General features: G+C 48.4%; 1 protein-coding gene and 2 pseudogenes across 1 annotated transcript; 2 read left to right on the top strand and 1 right to left on the bottom strand.

Annotated features, from left to right (window-relative positions):
- Positions 1–881: 881 nt before the first annotated feature.
- On the top strand, positions 882–7,710 carry LOC750122 (golgin subfamily A member 6-like protein 7). Its single transcript, XM_016952931.4, has 9 exons — positions 882–1,108; positions 2,414–2,542; positions 3,355–3,384; positions 3,654–3,704; positions 3,793–3,886; positions 3,969–4,075; positions 5,327–5,385; positions 5,715–5,856; positions 6,146–7,710. Exons 1-9 carry the CDS (start codon positions 1,058–1,060, stop codon positions 7,304–7,306), a joined length of 1,824 nt encoding a protein of 607 aa, XP_016808420.3. The 5' UTR covers positions 882–1,057; the 3' UTR covers positions 7,307–7,710.
- On the bottom strand, positions 4,116–5,249 carry LOC134810031 (uncharacterized; annotated as a pseudogene).
- Positions 7,711–15,195: 7,485 nt separating the features above from the next.
- LOC100614356 (COX assembly mitochondrial protein 2 homolog) lies at positions 15,196–15,748 on the top strand (annotated as a pseudogene).
- Positions 15,749–17,225: the final 1,477 nt, after the last annotated feature.

Genomic DNA, 17,225 nt, shown 5'->3' with positions numbered 1-17,225 from the left:
TGCACTCCAGCCTGGCAACAGAGCAAGACTGCGTTTCAAAAAAAAAAAAAAAAAAAAGGATGAAAATTGAATTGCAGTATAATCTTACAACTTTTGAGAAATCTATGTTTTTCAGCTAAAAAGAGACAAACTCAGCCTTTTGACCTTTCTTCTTTTCCTCCTTGGAAGGCAATCCAAGGCCTGGAAAAACAGCAGCCACATTGTAACCACAAGAATAGAAACCAGGCTAAGGAAGTATCAGGAAACTGAAAAGAACCCTGGACTGCCTTCCTCTGCACATTTTAAGTGACAAAAATGAAATCTATATTTCTTTAAGTCACTGAATCAGATTTATTCTTTCTGTGGCTACATGTAGCCCTAAATGATGTATTAAATACTAAAATAAATACTAAAATACACACTAAAATACTAAAATTTTGGTCTTGACTCCTGATCTCAGGTGATATGCCCATCTCAGCCTACCAATGTGCTGGGATTACAGGCATGAGCCACCACACCCACCTCAAAAGCTCTGTGTTTTTAAATATATTAGACATGTCTCTAGTTTAAAAAAAAAAAAAAAACTTAACAATCATGTAGGAGAATAAGAGAAACTTTTTCCAAAAAAGAGAAATCACTGTGATTATTTTATCTTATTGGAATGTTGGATAATATAATCTGCTTTACTAATCATTACGCACGCTGTAAATTTTCCATTACAACAGGATTTGTACCTCAATTAAGGTGATAAAGTTTTAAAGTTTAGAAAGTGAAAGCCAGCCCCGCCCCTCTCCCACAGTGGGCGGGGGCAGCAGTTGCATGGGCAGCTTTCCTTGTGACATCACAGGACCTTCATGACACGCAGCTGCCTGGCCCCGCCTCCTTTCCCTTTCATCTTTCTCATTGACCAATGGGCTTGGAGCATTAAGGCCACGCCCCTTTTCCGCATTCTAGTGCAGCCCTGGTGACGCCTCCTGTGGCTCAGTCACATAGCTGTGTGGTACATGACTGGAGGCATATCACTGTCCTCGCCTGGATCACGCCAATGTGACCCCAACCCCGCCTCCCTCCCCACCCCATGATGTCCGAAAAAACCCAACAAAGAAAATTGGCTGGGACCAAGAGAAAGGTAAAACGCATCGGATTGCAGCACCCCAACCCCAACCCAGCCCCAGGTCCCCTCTGATGGCAGAACAGCTGCCAGAATCCATGTCACTCCAGAGGCACACGGGGCTGGGCCCCCCCAGTGCCTCTGGGCTCCCCCAACCAAAATCTTTTGTCAGCCCCAATCCCTCAGCAGTCCTGCCCCTGCCCTCACTGGTCACCCCAGGGTGACTTTCAGCCGGTGACTCGTGGGGCTCCCTGCTTTGTACTCTGCCCTCACCTCCTATTGTCCAAAAACGGATCTCCCTGGGCCCTTCGGGCTCACGTTCCCAAGGAACCGGATGCCCCAGCACCTGCCCTCACCAGTCACCCCAGGGTGACTTTGGGCAGGTGACTCCTGGGGCTCCCCACTCCATACTCGGCCCTCACCTACTGCTGCCCCAAGCCTGACTTCCCTGGGCTCTTTGGGCTCACGTCTCCAAGTACCTGGGGCCCAACGCTGTGACCCCACGCCAATCTCAAAGAGGCAACTTGGGCACAGCACTGATGGGATAATGGGTTTGGTTTGGTTTTCTCCCAGGCTTCTACTCTCCAGAGAGACTTTAACAGTTTTTTCTAAGTTCTTCACCTCATATTTGAATTCTCCATGGTTCTGGGACCAGAGTGCCCATCACTCAGTGATCTTTGAAGTGAGATTTGCTCATCTTCTGTGCAAGAGATCTTGGGAAACTGGACTTGACAACTTGAATCTTCCTCGTCTCATCTCAACCTGGGGTACTTTGAGTGCCACAGGATATATATGGGGCATCTTTCTGAAGCATCAGTTTTCCTTGATTCTCGTGGGAGAGACAAAACATTAATGTTCTTAGGGATGATAGTCACATAGATTTCTAAGCGTATACAAGACTTCTCTCTGAAATGCAGCTTGGGTTGTCCTCTTTCTGTTTAATTCCCACATTTAACAGAAAGGCTGCCTTCTGCCCTGAGGATACATGACTCTAAGAGGATGTATGACTGTAAACCACACAGTGTACACCTTCCTGCCTACTTCTTACTTTTCTACCTCTGCCTCTGGTTTTGGTCTCTGGCAGCTGCTGATTTGTGGCAACACCCCAGAGCTCAGAGTCAGAAGACTGAGTTTCAGTTCCATTATTGCCTTTCTTTTAGCCATGGTATCAATCCCTCTCAGTCACTAAGTGATTGCGACAACACCTCGTACAGTCGTTGGTGGCATTAAATCAGATCGTCTATGAGAGTATTTTGTATAAACTGTAAAGTGACTGTAGGAGCTTGTAGTTCTCATGAGTATCACTGCTCCTCTTTTCCACAGTTCACAGACTATCATCAGTGGAACAGTGCTGGTGTTGGTACTGGAGCAACCGACACCAAAAAGAAGAAAATAAATAATGGCACTAACCCTGAGACAACCACTTCTGGGGGTTGCCGTTCACCTGAGGATGTGAGTCTTGGCTGGCTGGTCTCCTGAGGACAAGGGGCACAAGGGGAGGTCGAGGGTAACTGTTAAGATTGGGGAAGGAAGAACTGCCAGGTACTGGTTAAGAATTCTGGGTTTGAGTCCTACCTCTCTCTCCATCTGCGAGGGACACGGTTTAGGGAAAACTGCTTGAGTTCTTTGGACCTCTTTTCACATCTGTAAAATAGGGGTGGTAATGTTTTACTTATATGTGTAAAGCTTAAATCAGATTTGTTGTTGTTGTTTTTGTGTTAATCCCTAGTCCAGGGCCTGCTGTAAACTCCTCTCCTCTTTGGGCTTCCGTTTTCTGAGGAGGTAGAGTTAGAGTATCAGAGGTTTCTGTTTGCTCTGAGAGTCTGAGATTTAAAGATTCACTAGAATGGAAACCTTGGGGCCAAGGGCTCCTGTCTGCCTTTTCCATCCTATATCCCAGCAGTGAAGAACCGTCCCCGGCCCCTATGTGCTTGCTCAATGCTTACTGAATGAACACATCTTTCTACATCACAAGCTAGCAGAAGGGTGGGCTTTTCTCACACTCTTATGTCGGAAGGTTTATGTTACTGTCTTTTCCAGAGAATCTAGTTTCAGACTTTCAGTTCTGTGGCTGTGGGCAAAAACCAACAAAGACCCAAATCCTTTTTCTTTGGGCGTTAAGGAAAGTTGACCAGTTCGTGTTCCCATTGGGTCTAAGAACTTTGCCCTTAAAATCCATTCCTGACCCCTGCCTACCGCTTCCTGGCCTGGGGAATAGAGTCGAGGGGCCACCCTCAGTCACCTTCCTTTGACTCTCCCCACAGAAACAACAGAACCGAGCTCAGCTGAAAGAGGTAACATGGTTTCTTTCTTTGCTCACGACATGACCGCTGGGTTTGGGGGGCACTCAGATGTAGAGGCCCCGGTCTCGTCTCGCCTACTCCCAGCCTGGGGAGGAAGGCTCACCTCCCAGATTCCACCCCATCCCCACAGGGTCCCTGATAACCTGGTCCCATGGGTGGGCCTGTCCTGGGACAGTGGTGCCATTCTGGGGGCATGTCTCTTGCTGTGCCATCTCTGCCTCCCTCTAGTAAGAGCTCTGTCTTCCTCTTCTTTTCTATAGGAAAAGAAGGCAAGCCACCAACATCGGCAAGCCTTAAAGAGGCAGCTAGAGGTGAGTGGAGGGTGTGAAGTTCCCTCCTGTCCTCTGGAGAAGGTTTCTTTGCTTCTCTTTCAGCACTTGCTTGTCTTGTCTCCCAAAGGCCCAGGATCATACCATACGAATCCTTAAGTGTCAGAAAACTGAACTGGAAACAGCGCTCCATTACAGCCAGGATGCTGCCAGGAAATTTGAAGGTGGGAATCTGGGCACCCCGTCATCCTTCAATCTGGCACTTTCACAGGCCTTTGGGCTTCAGCTCAACCTCTCTCATTCCAGAAGATTCCAAGGATCTGGCAGGCCGCCTGCATCATTCCTGGCACTTTGCAGGAGAGTTACAGCGGGCTCTCTCTGCTATGTCCACAGAGCACAAGAGGGCGGACAGGGTGAGTCCAACCACCTACCCGGTCCCCTGGGAGCCCAGCTTCACAGATGGAGGAATGAGCCTAAAGGTCCCTTCTGCAGGATGCAGTGTCCTGCCCAGAAGACAGCATGGGCCATTTCTTGCTGCTTTTGTGCGTGGTTGTTAGAGGCAGGTTGGGGCTGAGTCAGCTGCTGTGGGTGAGTTGCAGGGCGCTGTGGGGAGCGAGCACTGGACACAGAGCTCAGAGGCCAAGTGCCCACCCCACCCATACTTGGCTGTGGCCTTGGTCAAATCCTAGGCAGAGTTTAGGGTACTTGTACCATGAAGGTACAGAAGAGTATCTTTAGTATGTTACCATTTGTGTAGAGAGAGGGAACACATGTACGTGTGTGTGTGTGTGTGTACATACGTATTATGGTAATATACATAAAACATGTTTGTAAGGATTCATAAAAAACTCAGGAGAGAGGAACAGTGTTGGGGGAAGATATTTCCCTTCTGTACCTTCTGAGGTTTGGACTCTGCCAATGTATCATTCTTTCAAAAATCAACAAAGGATTAATTTACTCCTCCTTATCTGTGCCCCTACCCCCAACCAAAAGAATGGGTTTAGAGAATCAGATATACCTGGGTGTTGAAATCCCAGCTCTAAGTTATCTTAGGCAAGCACTTAACCTTTAATACCCCATGTTTTTCATCTACACAATAGAGGTGATAATGATAACTGTCTCCTATGGTGGTTGTGAGGATTAAATGGGATTGTTAGCTTAGTGCCTGGTGAAGCACTCAATAAAGGTTCCAACAGTGGTAGTAATAACAGTAATAGCAATAGCAAAATTATCTGATCTCTCTGGGCCCCTGTTAGCCAGCTATCAATTCAGTCTCTTTCCCTGTCCCTTCCACCCTTACTGAGTTCTCTGAAAAACAAGTGAGAGCCAGGTGCAGTGGCACATGCCTGTAATCCCAGCTACTTAGGAGGCTGACGCAGAAGAATCGCTTGAAGCCGGGAGGCGGAGGTTGCGGCGGGGTGAGATCGCGCCATTGCACTCCAGCCTGGGCAACAAGAGCAAAACTCCATCTCAAAAAAAAAAAAAAAGAAAAGAAAAGAAAAGAAAAACAAATGACACCATGGGTTTGGAAATGCCTTGAGAACATGTCAGGTGTGATGGAGAGGAGCAAGTGTTACTGTGGAGCATCAGTGTAGCTGTCGTTACTGGTCGTCCAGCTGCTCCTCTGCCTGCTGTATCCTGACTTGACCTTTCTCTATTTGCAGTACATCAAGGAGTTAACAAAGGAGAGGGAAGCCCTGAGTCTGGAGCTGCACAGGAACATGTAGGATGGGGGAGGGGGGGATGGGAGGTCTGAGAGCCCTTAGCGTGGGTGGTGTGCTGGGAGGTGGTGGGTACAGGTGAGCATGCTAGGGGGTCATACAGGTTTACATGTGTGCGCAGGGAAGCTCCAGTGATGGCTGTGCCACTGACTCATGGGGTAGCCTCAGGCAACTCACGTCTTCTCTCTGGCCTGCCACCTGGGACTTTTAATTCCTGGGGTCTCTTCCAATGCCATGGTTCTGTGGTTGTGGGGCGAGGGTAGAGGGTCGATCACCAAAGCGGTCCTTTCTGTTCTTCGCTCATTCCTTTCTCCACTGCCTCTGGCCATAGCATAACCAATGAGGAGCTGAAGAAGAAAAATGCCGAACTACAAGAAAAACTTCGACTGGTAGAAACTGAAAAGTCTGAGATGCAGCTCCACATCAAGGAGCTAAAAAGGAAACTGGAGACGGACAAAATCCTGCTGCCACAGGTGAGCAGTGGCAGCCCCGGGGGTGTGGGAGCAGCATCCAGCTGGGACCATGGTCTAGGGATCATGCAGGGTATGGGGAGGCTCCAGCCAGGAGCTGGAAAATTTGGGTCCTTGTTCTGGTCCCACCATAGAATCCTCTAGAGTGTGCTAAAAATCTACAAATTGGGACCATGCCTGGGAAATCAGAACCTCAGGGTTAGGGCTTAAAATTTCTTTTTAAAGAATCATAGATGAAAACCATTATAGATTACATTTATATACCTAGCTTATGACTCTATTTCCTTTTGAGGTTCAAACCAACACTTTGCAGGAGAAGATGTGGAGGCAGGAGGAGAAGCTACGGGATCAGGAGAAGCTACGGAAGCACGAGGAGAAGATGTGGAGACAGGAGCAGAGGCTGCGGGACCAGGAGAAGGAGCTGCGGGAGCAGGAGCAGCGGATGCGAAAGCAGGAGCAGCAGATGCGAAAGCAGGAGGAGCAGATGCGAAAGCAGGAGCAGCAGATGCGAAAGCAGGAGGAGCAGATGGGGGAGCAGGAGGAGCAGATGCGGAAGCAGGAGAAGCAGATGCTGAAGCAGAAGAAGCAGATGCTGAAGCATAAGGAGCAGATGGGGAAGCAGGAGGAGCAGATGGGGGAGCAGGAGGAGCAGATGTGGAAGCAGGAGAAGCAGATGCTGAAGCAGAAGGAGCAGATGCGGAAGCAGGAGGAGCAAATGGCGGAGCAGGAGGAACAGATGCAGAAGCAGGAGGAGCAGATGCAAAAGCAGGAGGAGCAGGTGCGGAAGCAGGAAGAGCAGATGCGGAAGCAGGAGGAGCAGATGTGGAAGCAGGAGGAGCAGATGCGGAAGCAGGAGAAGCAGATGGGGGAGCAGAAGGAGCAGATGCGGAAACGGGAGGAGCAGATGCGGAAGCGGGAGGAGCAGGTGCGGAAGCGGGAGGAGCAGGTGCGGAAGCGGGAGGAGCAGATGCGGAAACGGGAGGAGCAGATGCGGAAACGGGAGGAGCAGATGCGGAAGCAGGAGGAGCAGATGGGGGAGCAGGAGGAGCAGATGCGGATGCAGGTCGAGAGGCTGCGATTCAAGGAGGAGAGGCTGTGGGTTGAGTATGAGAAGATGCAGGAGGAGGAGGAGAAGGTCTGGGGGCAGGTGGAGAAGATGTGGGAGAAGAAGGAGAGGATGGGAGAGCAGGAGGAGAAGATGCAGGAGGAGCGGTGCTCAGAGCCCTGCCTCCCTCCCTCCAAATATCCTCGTGATATGAGCCATGCTGGCAGCCTGAAGCCTGCACGAGAGGCCGGGAAGGGCTATTCCCATGACAACCGCACTGCACAGCAGATCACGCAGCTGCCCCCTGGAATGAAGAACGCCCAGGAGCGCCCAGGCTTAGGCAGCACCTCCTGCATCCCATTCTTCTACCGAGGAGACAAGAAAAAGATCAAGATCATCAATATCTAAAAAGAACGGTCAATAAGGCCTACAGAAGTGTAAGCCGCCATGTGACCTTGTGAATACAGTCTGAGAACAAACTTGAAAAAAAGAAAATTTATTTTAAATTGTGGCAAAATACTGGACAGGCACAGCGGCCTGCACCTGTAATCACACCACTTTGGGAGGCCTAGGCGGGTGGATCACCAATCCTAGGTACGTGGGAGGCTGAGGTTGCAGTGAGCTGAGATCACACCACTGCACTCCAGTCTGGGTGACAGAGTGAAACTCCCATTTCAAGAAAAAAAAAAAAAAATTTCTACCTGAGGACTCTAATATCTATGTATGTTTCTATTGTTTTTTTTGTTTGTTTTCTCCTTTCGTCTTGTCTTGTCTTATGGCATGCCTAGTAAAGTTTTATCTGCCTCCAGAGAGTACTGACTTTGACTTTATGGCACAGAATTGGCGTTCAAGCAGATCACCTTCATCTAGTTTGGGACTAAGCTGGCTCAAAGCAGGTTTTAGTTTTTGTGACAGCTGGTCTATTTTTTATTCTTTTGGACTCTTAGGGGTGGCCCTTCCAGGATCCCCACCAAGGTCTCATCTCCTTACTGGGACCCAAATTCTCATTATGTCATTTCAGCCCTGTGAGAGTGCCAAACATTCAGCTAGGCTCTCCAGCCTCTTAACTATCACTTCATACTCAGTTTCTTAGCCTCTTAGCCCTCTACTGTTGACCGATCACCAAATGTGGGAAAAGCACTAAGGACTGTCAGGATCACCTCCTAGGCCTGGTCACTCAAGTCCTGGCTGAGGTCTCCAATTACCTTCTAACAATTGTTTTTGATGGTGGGGGGAAGGGGGGGACACATTTTTGTCCAGTTTTTCTAACTGTTCCTGTGGGGAGGCTAATCTATAACAAGCTACTCTGCCTTTAATGAATGTTGAAACCCCTTTTTTTTTTTTTTTTTTGAGATGGAGTCTCACTCTGTTGCCCAGGCTCTAGTGCAGTGGTGCAATCTCTGCTCACTGTAACCTCCACCTCCTGGGTTCAAGCAATTCTCCTGCCTCAGCCTCCCAAGTAGCTGGGATTACACGCATATGCCACCACCCCTGGCTAATTTTTATATTTTTAGTAGAGACGGGATTTCACCATGTTGTCCAGGCTGGTCTCGAGCTCCTGACTCAGGTGATCTACCCGCCTCGGCCTCCCCAAGTGCTGGGATTACAGGCGTGTGCCACTGCATCCAGCCCATCTGTCTTTTTAAAAATGTTTCTAATTTGAGGTATAATTTATATTCCGTGAAATGCACAGATCTGGTTTACATTTTGATGACTTTTAACAAATGCATTACCCATGTAACCCACCTCCTTTGAAGATATGGAACATTTTTATCATCCAGAAAGTTCTCCTGTGCTTTCATCCTGTCCGGCACTCCCCCAGCAGCTGATGAACGTGCTGAGGACATTGGTACAGGATTCTGGCCTCCCCAAAAGAGCTGCTTTGACAAGCCTGCTTGCCTTACCCAGCACTAAATCCCTGCCTGTTCTCTCAAAATTTCCATCTTTAAACTGCTTGTACCTATAACCCTCCCACATCAAATCCATAGATAAACCAGCCCACAGCCTAATATTTACTGTATACCCAAGCTTTCAGAAATACGACTCCCAGGAGTGGGGACTGGTGGCTGCATCCCCTCCTCCTCCTGGAAGCCTCTACCAGCCTACAGAGCCCACAGAGTAGATCTCACCAGGCAGCCTGAGCCTGAAAGTGCCGTGGAGCCTCCTGCTGGTTCACCCTCACTACGGTGGCAGCTGCACGGGAGCACCTGGGCTCACTCATTAAGCAAGAAGACATTGGCTTGATACTGACACTCCAACCCCAGCCTGGGCGAGCCTGGCTGAAAGGCCCCTTCCTTCTGGTCAGACTGTGGGGAGACGCGGCGGAGCATACACACTCTACTGCCTTCCTCATGCTTCAGCTGTGCTTCCTTCTTAACAGAGGGAGCCGCTCATGGATTTGGCCAAAGCCTTCCCGAGGGCTGTAGGTTTGACAGGCTGGGTGTGTAGGGGCCACCGTGCTAGAGAGAGAGACTGGTGTGTCAGAAGGCAGCCACCTGGCCAGAGGGGGGTCAACCCCCTTGGTAACCTCCTTCCCCCAGCTGGACACAGAGCCCTGCACTCTCCACATGTGACTGCTCCCCTCAGAGCTGCCACCAGAAGAGGGGTTCTAACCCTGTGGGTGGGGACATTGTGTTACTTTACAGTGGGCCATGGCTCCCTCTGACATCTCCAACTCAGAGGCAGTAGAGAGAAGATGAGAAATTCCCTGCGCCTCTAGTCCTAGCTACTTGAGAGGCTGAGGCAAGAAGGTCACTTGAGCCCAGGAGTTCAAGGCTGCAGTGAGCTATGATTATATCAACGCATTCCAGCCTGAGAGACAGAGTGAGACCCAATCTCAAAAACAACAATAATAAGTTAAACATAAATCTAACTACCACCTTATTGGCCAGGTGCGGTGGCTCACACCTGTAATCCCAGAAATTTGGGAGGCTGAGGCGGGTGGATCACGAGGTCAGGAGATGGAGACCATCATGGCTAACACAGTGAAACCCAGACTCTACTAAAAATACAAAAAAATTAGCCAGGCATGGTGGCGGGCGCCTGTAGTCCCAGCTACTCAGGAAGCTGAGGCAGGAGAATTGCGTGAACCCGAGAGGCGGAGCTTGCTGTGAGCTGAGATGGCGCCACTGCACTCCAGCCTGGGCGACAGAGCGAGATGCCATCTCAAAAAAAATAAATATGTAAGCATTCCACATTATTGACCAATTCCACTCCTAGGTATAGACACAAAGAATTAAAAGCAGACACTCAAGACACTCGTAAACCAATGTTCATAGCAGCATTACTCACAATAGTCAAGAGATGAAAGCAACCTGATTGCCCACTGATGAAGGGATAACATGTGGCTTACATATATAATGGAATAGCATTGAGCCTTTAAAAGAAAATTTTGACACATGCGGATGAACCCCAAACACCTAAGAAGTTCAATAACCCAGTCACAAAAGGACAAATACTGTATGATTCCCCTTATAGGAGACACCTTGAGTAGTCAAATTCTGAGACAAAAGTAGAATGGTGGTTGCTTGGGGACAGAAGGAGTTAGTGTTTCATGGATACGGAGTTTCAGTTGGAGAAAGGGCAAAAGTTGTAGAGATGGATGGTGGTGATGGCTGGGCAATAATGTGAATATACTTAATGCCAATGAACTGTACACATAAAAATGATTAAAATGGCAAGTTTTACGGTATGTATATTTTACCACAATATTTAAATTTTTTAAATTACATTTTTTTAAATTGTTGCCAAAAAATACGAATAATCCATCCAAGTTATTTAGAAAAGGAGCATCAGATCAAGCTTTCCAAAGTGCCAAAACTCAGAAGATTACCTGGTTGCTTGGCCCACACCCAGGTCTCCAGAATTGACTTGGCCCTATATACAGGTGCAGGAGTTTCGTCTTCATCTTTTTTCTCTTTGTCATTCAGATCTTCTTTCTTTGTTCCACTTGGTTTGACACTATCATCTGCAGAATTAAAAAATTTTTTAATCTGTAACCGCTTTTCAGAATGTCATACCATTAGTCTCTGCAAATGTCCCTCCCCGAAAAGTTACAACACACATCATTAACTGAATGGCATGCGGTGTCCCCCACCCCAGGGCTGTGAGCATGTGTGACTAATAAACTGCTATTTCATCTGTCCAGTGTCAGTGTCCTATGTTCAGCCATCCCATATCCCTAGGGCAGGAATCTTCTAGGGTTATAAACAGAACTTTAATCAACCTCTCCTTGGTTATTTTACTGGTTCCATGATGCAGCTTTTTCTGTGCAAAAGATCTGAACAGAAACTTCACAGAGGATACAAGAGTGGCAAAGAAGAACATGATATTCAGCATTCTTAGCCATTACGGAAGTGCAAATTAAAACCACAATGAGATCCCACTAGACTTGTTAGAATGGCTCAACTAAAAAACACTGATAACACCAAGTGCTAACAAAGGCACAGAGCAACAGAAACGTGACAGATTGACAGTGGGAATGCAAACTAAAACAGCCACTTCGGAAAACAGTTCAGCACACGACCCAACTTTCACACTACTAGGTCTTTATCCTAGGGAAATGGAAACTATATTCACATAAAATCTGTATAGAAATGCTCACAGCAGGATTACAATTGGGAAAGAAAAATGGAAACAACCACAAGGTCCTACAATGGCAGAATGGATAAACACCATGTGGTACATCCAAATGATGAAATACTAATCAGCAATAAAAACAACTATTAATACACAGAACAGCAGATAAATCTCAAACATATAACTGGGAGTAAATGAAGATGGTTTCAAAACGTTACTTAAAATATGGTTCCACTCACATGACATTCTCAAAAAGAATACCCTATACTGATGGAGAACAGATCCGTGGTTGCCAGGGTATGAGACCAGGGAACACGTGATAAAAAGGAGCAGCACAAGGGAGCTTTTGGGGTGAAGAAAATTCTCCATCCTGATGATAATGGGGGTTACATGAATCTATAGAGGTCAAAATTTACTGAACTACATACCACAATAAAATAAATTTCATATAAGTTTTTTAATAAAAATATGTTGGCTGGGTGGGTGCGGTGGCTCACACCTGTAATCCCAGCACTTTGGGAGGCCGAGGCAAGTGGATCACAAGGTCAGGAGTTCGACACCAGCCTGGCCAACATGGTGAAACCCTGTCTACTAAAAATACAAAAATTACCCAGGCTTGGTGGCACGTGCCTATAATCCCAGCTACTTGGGAGGCTGAGGCAGGAGAATGGCTTGAACCTGGAAGGCGGAGGTTGCAGTGAGCCGAGATCACACGATCACACCATTGCACTCCAGCCTGGACCACCGAGTGAGACTTCATCTCAGGAAAAAAAAAAATCACCTGACCTCAGGTGATCTGCCTGCCTCAGCCTCTAAAAGTGCTGGGATTACAGGTGTGAGCCACCACGCCCAGCCACTGTATTTTATATTTTTTAATAACTGAAAAACAATCAAAAGAAAAACAGTATTTTGTGACTTGCAAACATTCTGTGGACTTCATCTTTTGGTGTCCATAAATACACTTTACAGAATGAACGTCCCCTGCCCGCTGACGTGGTATTGTCTGTGGCTACCTTGGCACTAAATCTGCAAGGTCTCATGGCTATGACAGAGACCATAGGGTCCAGTGAGACCTTAAAATATTTACTATCTGGCCCTTTAGAGAAAGTAGGCCACCCCTACCCTACAGCTGGCTATAAATTTTACACATTAAAAAAATGCAACATTCTTAATTTTAAACTCAGTACACTGGAACACTGCTCATCTCCCTTCTTCAAGATGAAAAGCTTCGACAGTCACCAGGAAGCAGACAAGAACCCTAAGTACACCTCAAGAGTTATTCTCAGGAGCATAAATTACAACACTTTACAACAGCAAGAGCAGGATGAAGTCACTGGAGGCCACGAAAACAACCAAGAGTAATTAGCACCACCAGCTCAAAGACCACACCACATCAACTTCAAAGTTGTCTACTCTTCCTTTCACTACTGTAGGGTTCAAAGTATACATAGAGAAGATCGAACACATACTACCCAAACACATTGCTTATGGAATGCTGGAGAGAAGGGAAGCGAGACCTCCCATTGGCCAGGTGTGGTGGCTCACGCCTGTAATCCCAGCACTTTGAGAGGCCAATGTGGGAGGATCACTTGCACCCAGGAGATCAAGACCAGCCTGACCAACACAGCAAAACCCCATCTCTACTAAAAATACAAAATACGGCTAGGCGTGGTAGCTCACATCTGTAATCCTAGCACTTTGGGAAGCCGAGGTGAGGGGATCACTTGAGGTCAGGAGTTCCAGAGCAGCCTGGCCAACATAGTGAAGTGGAGAGAGGGAAAGAGGGAACAGATGGAGGGAGAGGGAGGTGGGGAAGGGAAAGCCTCCTTCCAAGGTAGGCAGGGTGTGCCTGGTTTCTCAGGAGGCCAAATCACAATGTCATCCCCCTGCCCTCAAATCCAAAAGGTACACACACACGACAGAAAGCCCATCGTTTTTTGTTTTGTTTTGAGATGGAGTCTCCCTCTGTCACCCAGGCTTGAGTGCAGTGGCGGAATCTCAGCTCACTGCAAGCTCCACCTCCCGAGTTCACACCATTGTCCTGCCTCAGCCTCCCGAGTAGCTGGGACTGCAGGCGCCCGCCACCACGCCCAGCTAATTTTTTTGTATTTTTAGTAGAGACAGCGTTTCGCCGTGTTAGCCAGGATGATCTCGATCTCCTGACCTCGTGATCCGCCCACCTCGGCCTCCCAAAGTGCTGGGATTACAGGCTTGAGCCACCGCGCCTGGCCAAGAAGCCCACAGTTTGAACGACAAATGACAGCAGCATGAATCTGCCGCTTTACCCTACAGCAGGGCGCCTGCGTGAAACAAATTACTCAAAAGGATCACCTGCAGAAAAACCCACAGCCACCACCACTTAGAGATGGAGAGAGACCCGAGGCTGCGCCGCGGACGGTCGGCGCAGGCCCCCGTTAGGCCGCCCGTCAACCCAGCGCCCGCACCTCCTCCGACGCTGGCAGCCCCGGTGCCCCAGGCCGGGACCTGACGCGCAGGGCCCAGCCGCCTTGCCCCGCTGGCTTGCGGACACAGCCTCCTAGCAGCCGCTGGCTCAGGCGGCGCCAGGGATCCTGACGCCTCTCGCGACCCCCGCCACCGGCGCTTATGGCCAATCGCAAGGCGGCTCCCTGGGCGCAGCCAATGGGGAAGAGGAGCGCTTCGCCGCTCCTCCGGACTCTCCCGCTTCCTGCAATGCGGTTTATCTTCCTACTTGGAGCCCACCGGCTGAGGCCAGGGGGCAACCGCAGGCGCCGGAAGTCGGGATTCCGCGGCACGCACGCACAGCCGCACTCCTACGGAAGTCAGTTTCTCACCACGTGAATTATTTGAACTTAGCACCACTAAACGTGGAGCAATCAGGTACAGAGTGCTTTCAGACCTCATGTAATAGAAATCACTGACACCATCTATTTTTTTTTTTGAGACAGAGTCTCATTGCGTCGCCGAGACTGGAGTGCAGTGGCATGGTATCGGCTCACTACAACCTCCACCTCCCGGGTTTAGGTGCCTCAGCCTTCCGAGTAGCTGGGATTACAGGCATCTGTCACCACACCCGGCTAATTTTTGTATTTTCAGTAGTGACGGGGTTGCATCGTGTTGGCCAGGCTGGTCACGAACTCCTGACCTCTGGTGATCTGCCCGCCTCAGCCTCCCAAAGTTCTGGGATTACAGCTGTGAGCCATCGTGCCCGGCCTATTTCATATTTTAAATATCAGAAAAGTAGAACTTGGCCAGGTGTGGTGGCTCACACCTGTAGTCTTGGCACTTTGGGAGGCTGAAGTGGGAGGTTCGCTTGAGCCCGGGAGTTCAAGACCAGCCTGGGCAACATAACAAGACCCTGTCTATTAAAAAAATAAAATTAGCCAGGTGAGGTGGCACGTGCCTGTGGTCCCAGCTACTCGGGAGGCTGAGGCAGGAGAATCGCTTGAACCCCAGAGGCGGAGGTTGCAGTGTGCCGAGATCGTGCTATCCAGCCTGGGAGGCAGAGCCAGACTCCGTCTCAAAATAATAATAATAATGGAGAAGGGGAAGGGGAAGGAAGAAGCTTGGGCGGTGGAGGGCCACCCCCGGGCATTGGCCACCTGTGGAGTGACCTGGCTCTTGGCTCCCTGGCAGCCAGCTTCTGGGTCAGGCATCTTCGTTGGTGACTGCCCCTTCAGCTCTCCTGGTGTGGCCGTGAGTGGTGTGGCACTGCCGTGACCCATCTTTTTGTCTTAAAGATGCATCCTGACTTACCTCCACACTTGCACACTCAAGAATGCAACATCGTGATTAACTTGCTAAAAGAATATCACAAAAATCATAGCATTCGAAAATTTTTTGGTCATTGCAATTATCTTGATCAGGCGATGAGAAAATAAATGCTTGAAGAATGAGTACATGGAAAAGAGGACCAAGAGCAGAGAGTATGGCAATTTGATGCAAAAGAGACTTTTTTTTTTTTTTGAGACGGAGTCTTGCTCTTTCACCAGAGCAAGTGCAGTGGCTCAATCTTGGCCCACTGCAACCTCCGTCTCCTGGGTTCAAGCAATTCTCCTGCCTCAGCCTCCCACGTAGCTGGGACAACAGGCCTGTGCCACCACACCCAGGTAATTTTTGTATTTTTAGTAGAGACAGAGTTTCACCATGTTGGCCATGGCCAGGATGGTCTCGATCTCTTGACCTTGTGATCTGCCTGCCTCAGCCTCCCAAAGTGCTGGGATTACAGGTGTGAGTTGCTGTGTCCAGCCGCAAAAGAGGCTTTTTAATTCTCCAGAGGAATCTGAAAAATAAATTGCATTTTCACTGGATGCCTTGGCTGAGAGAAGACCAAAAGGCTATGGGTTGGCCCGGGCATGGTGGCTCACACCTGTAATCCCAGCACTTTCGGATGCCGAGGTGAGTGGATCACCGAGGTCAGGAGTTCAAGACCAGCCTGACCAATATGGTGAAACGCTGTCTTTACTAAAAATACAAAAATTAGCCAGACGTGGTGGCATGGGCCTGTAGTCCCAGCTACTCGCAGGCTGAGGCAGGAGAATCTCCTGAACCCAGGAGGCAGAGGTTGCAATGAGCCGAGATCACGCACTGCACTCCAGCCTGGGTGACAGAGCGAGACTCCGTCTCAAAAAAAAAAAAAGAAAAAGAAAAAGAAAAAGAAAACGCAAAATGCAGAGTGCATAGCACATGGTAGATACTGACACTGCACTGAGTCTTTTACACACATCGTCTCATTTTACTCTCACAAAACCCCAGGAGTTTGGTATCTTTATTCTAATTTTTGAGAAACTGAGGCTCAAAAATATTAGGGATATGTCCAAGGTCACACAATGAGTAATTTGTAGATCTGAAATGCAGACAGATCTCTCATTCTGAGCCAAGTGCTTCGACAGCACAGAAGGTAGAGAAACAAAAGTTCCCTGTGGAGTTGTGGGATGCTTATTGAAGGTAGCTCATTTGGTATGGAAACCAAAACACAAATGTGCATTAGCGGGAGTCGAGGAGGGAGGGGAGTAGAGAATTTCATTGCAGGCTGAAGGAAGAGAATGCTAAAGATACTAATTTGTGAAAAAAAAAACTTGGCAGTTTTAGTAATTTACTGGTATGAGGAGAAATAAAGTTAAGAGTATGAATGGTGTGGCGGCAGATCATATGAGAGGTATAGTGAAAATTTACAGAATCTGCTGACCCCAACGTCAACAAAATCAGTGGGGCCCAACTCTGTACCTGCCATGACCAAGTTTTAAATTTTTCTGTAGATAGGCTGTTCCTTCCAAAGCTTAGAGATTAAGCATATATATATATATACACACATAATTTTTTTTTTTTTGAGACGGAGTCTCGCTCTGTCGTCCCAGGCTAGAGTGCAATGGCATGATCTTGGCTCACTACAGCTTCCGCCTCTGGGATTCAAGCGATTCTCCTGCGTCAGCCTCCTGAGTAGCTGGGATTACAGGCACGTGCCACCATGCCTAGCTGATTTTTCTATTTTTAGTAGAGACGGGATTTCATCATGTTGGTCAGGCTGGTCTTGAACTCCTGACCTCGTGATCTGCCCGCCTCAGAATCCCAAAGTGCTGGAGTTAACAGGCGTGAGCCACTGTGCCCGGCCACATTTATATTTTTTTAATTGAAGCCACTAGACCTCAGCATGTGGTCTAAACAAAGGCTCTTCTCCTAGTTCAGTCCGTTTTCCATGATATCAGGTTCTCCAAAGGATGAACCCAAGAGGTTCTTGTTAGCTGAAGACAAAGTGAAAGGCTGACAATGA

This window comes from Pan troglodytes, chromosome 4 (assembly GCF_028858775.2).
Source record: "Pan troglodytes isolate AG18354 chromosome 4, NHGRI_mPanTro3-v2.0_pri, whole genome shotgun sequence".
Classification (NCBI taxonomy): Eukaryota; Metazoa; Chordata; class Mammalia; order Primates; family Hominidae; genus Pan; species Pan troglodytes.
Note: the sequence above shows the minus strand (reverse complement) of the source record. Positions and strands in the feature narration are given on the sequence as shown.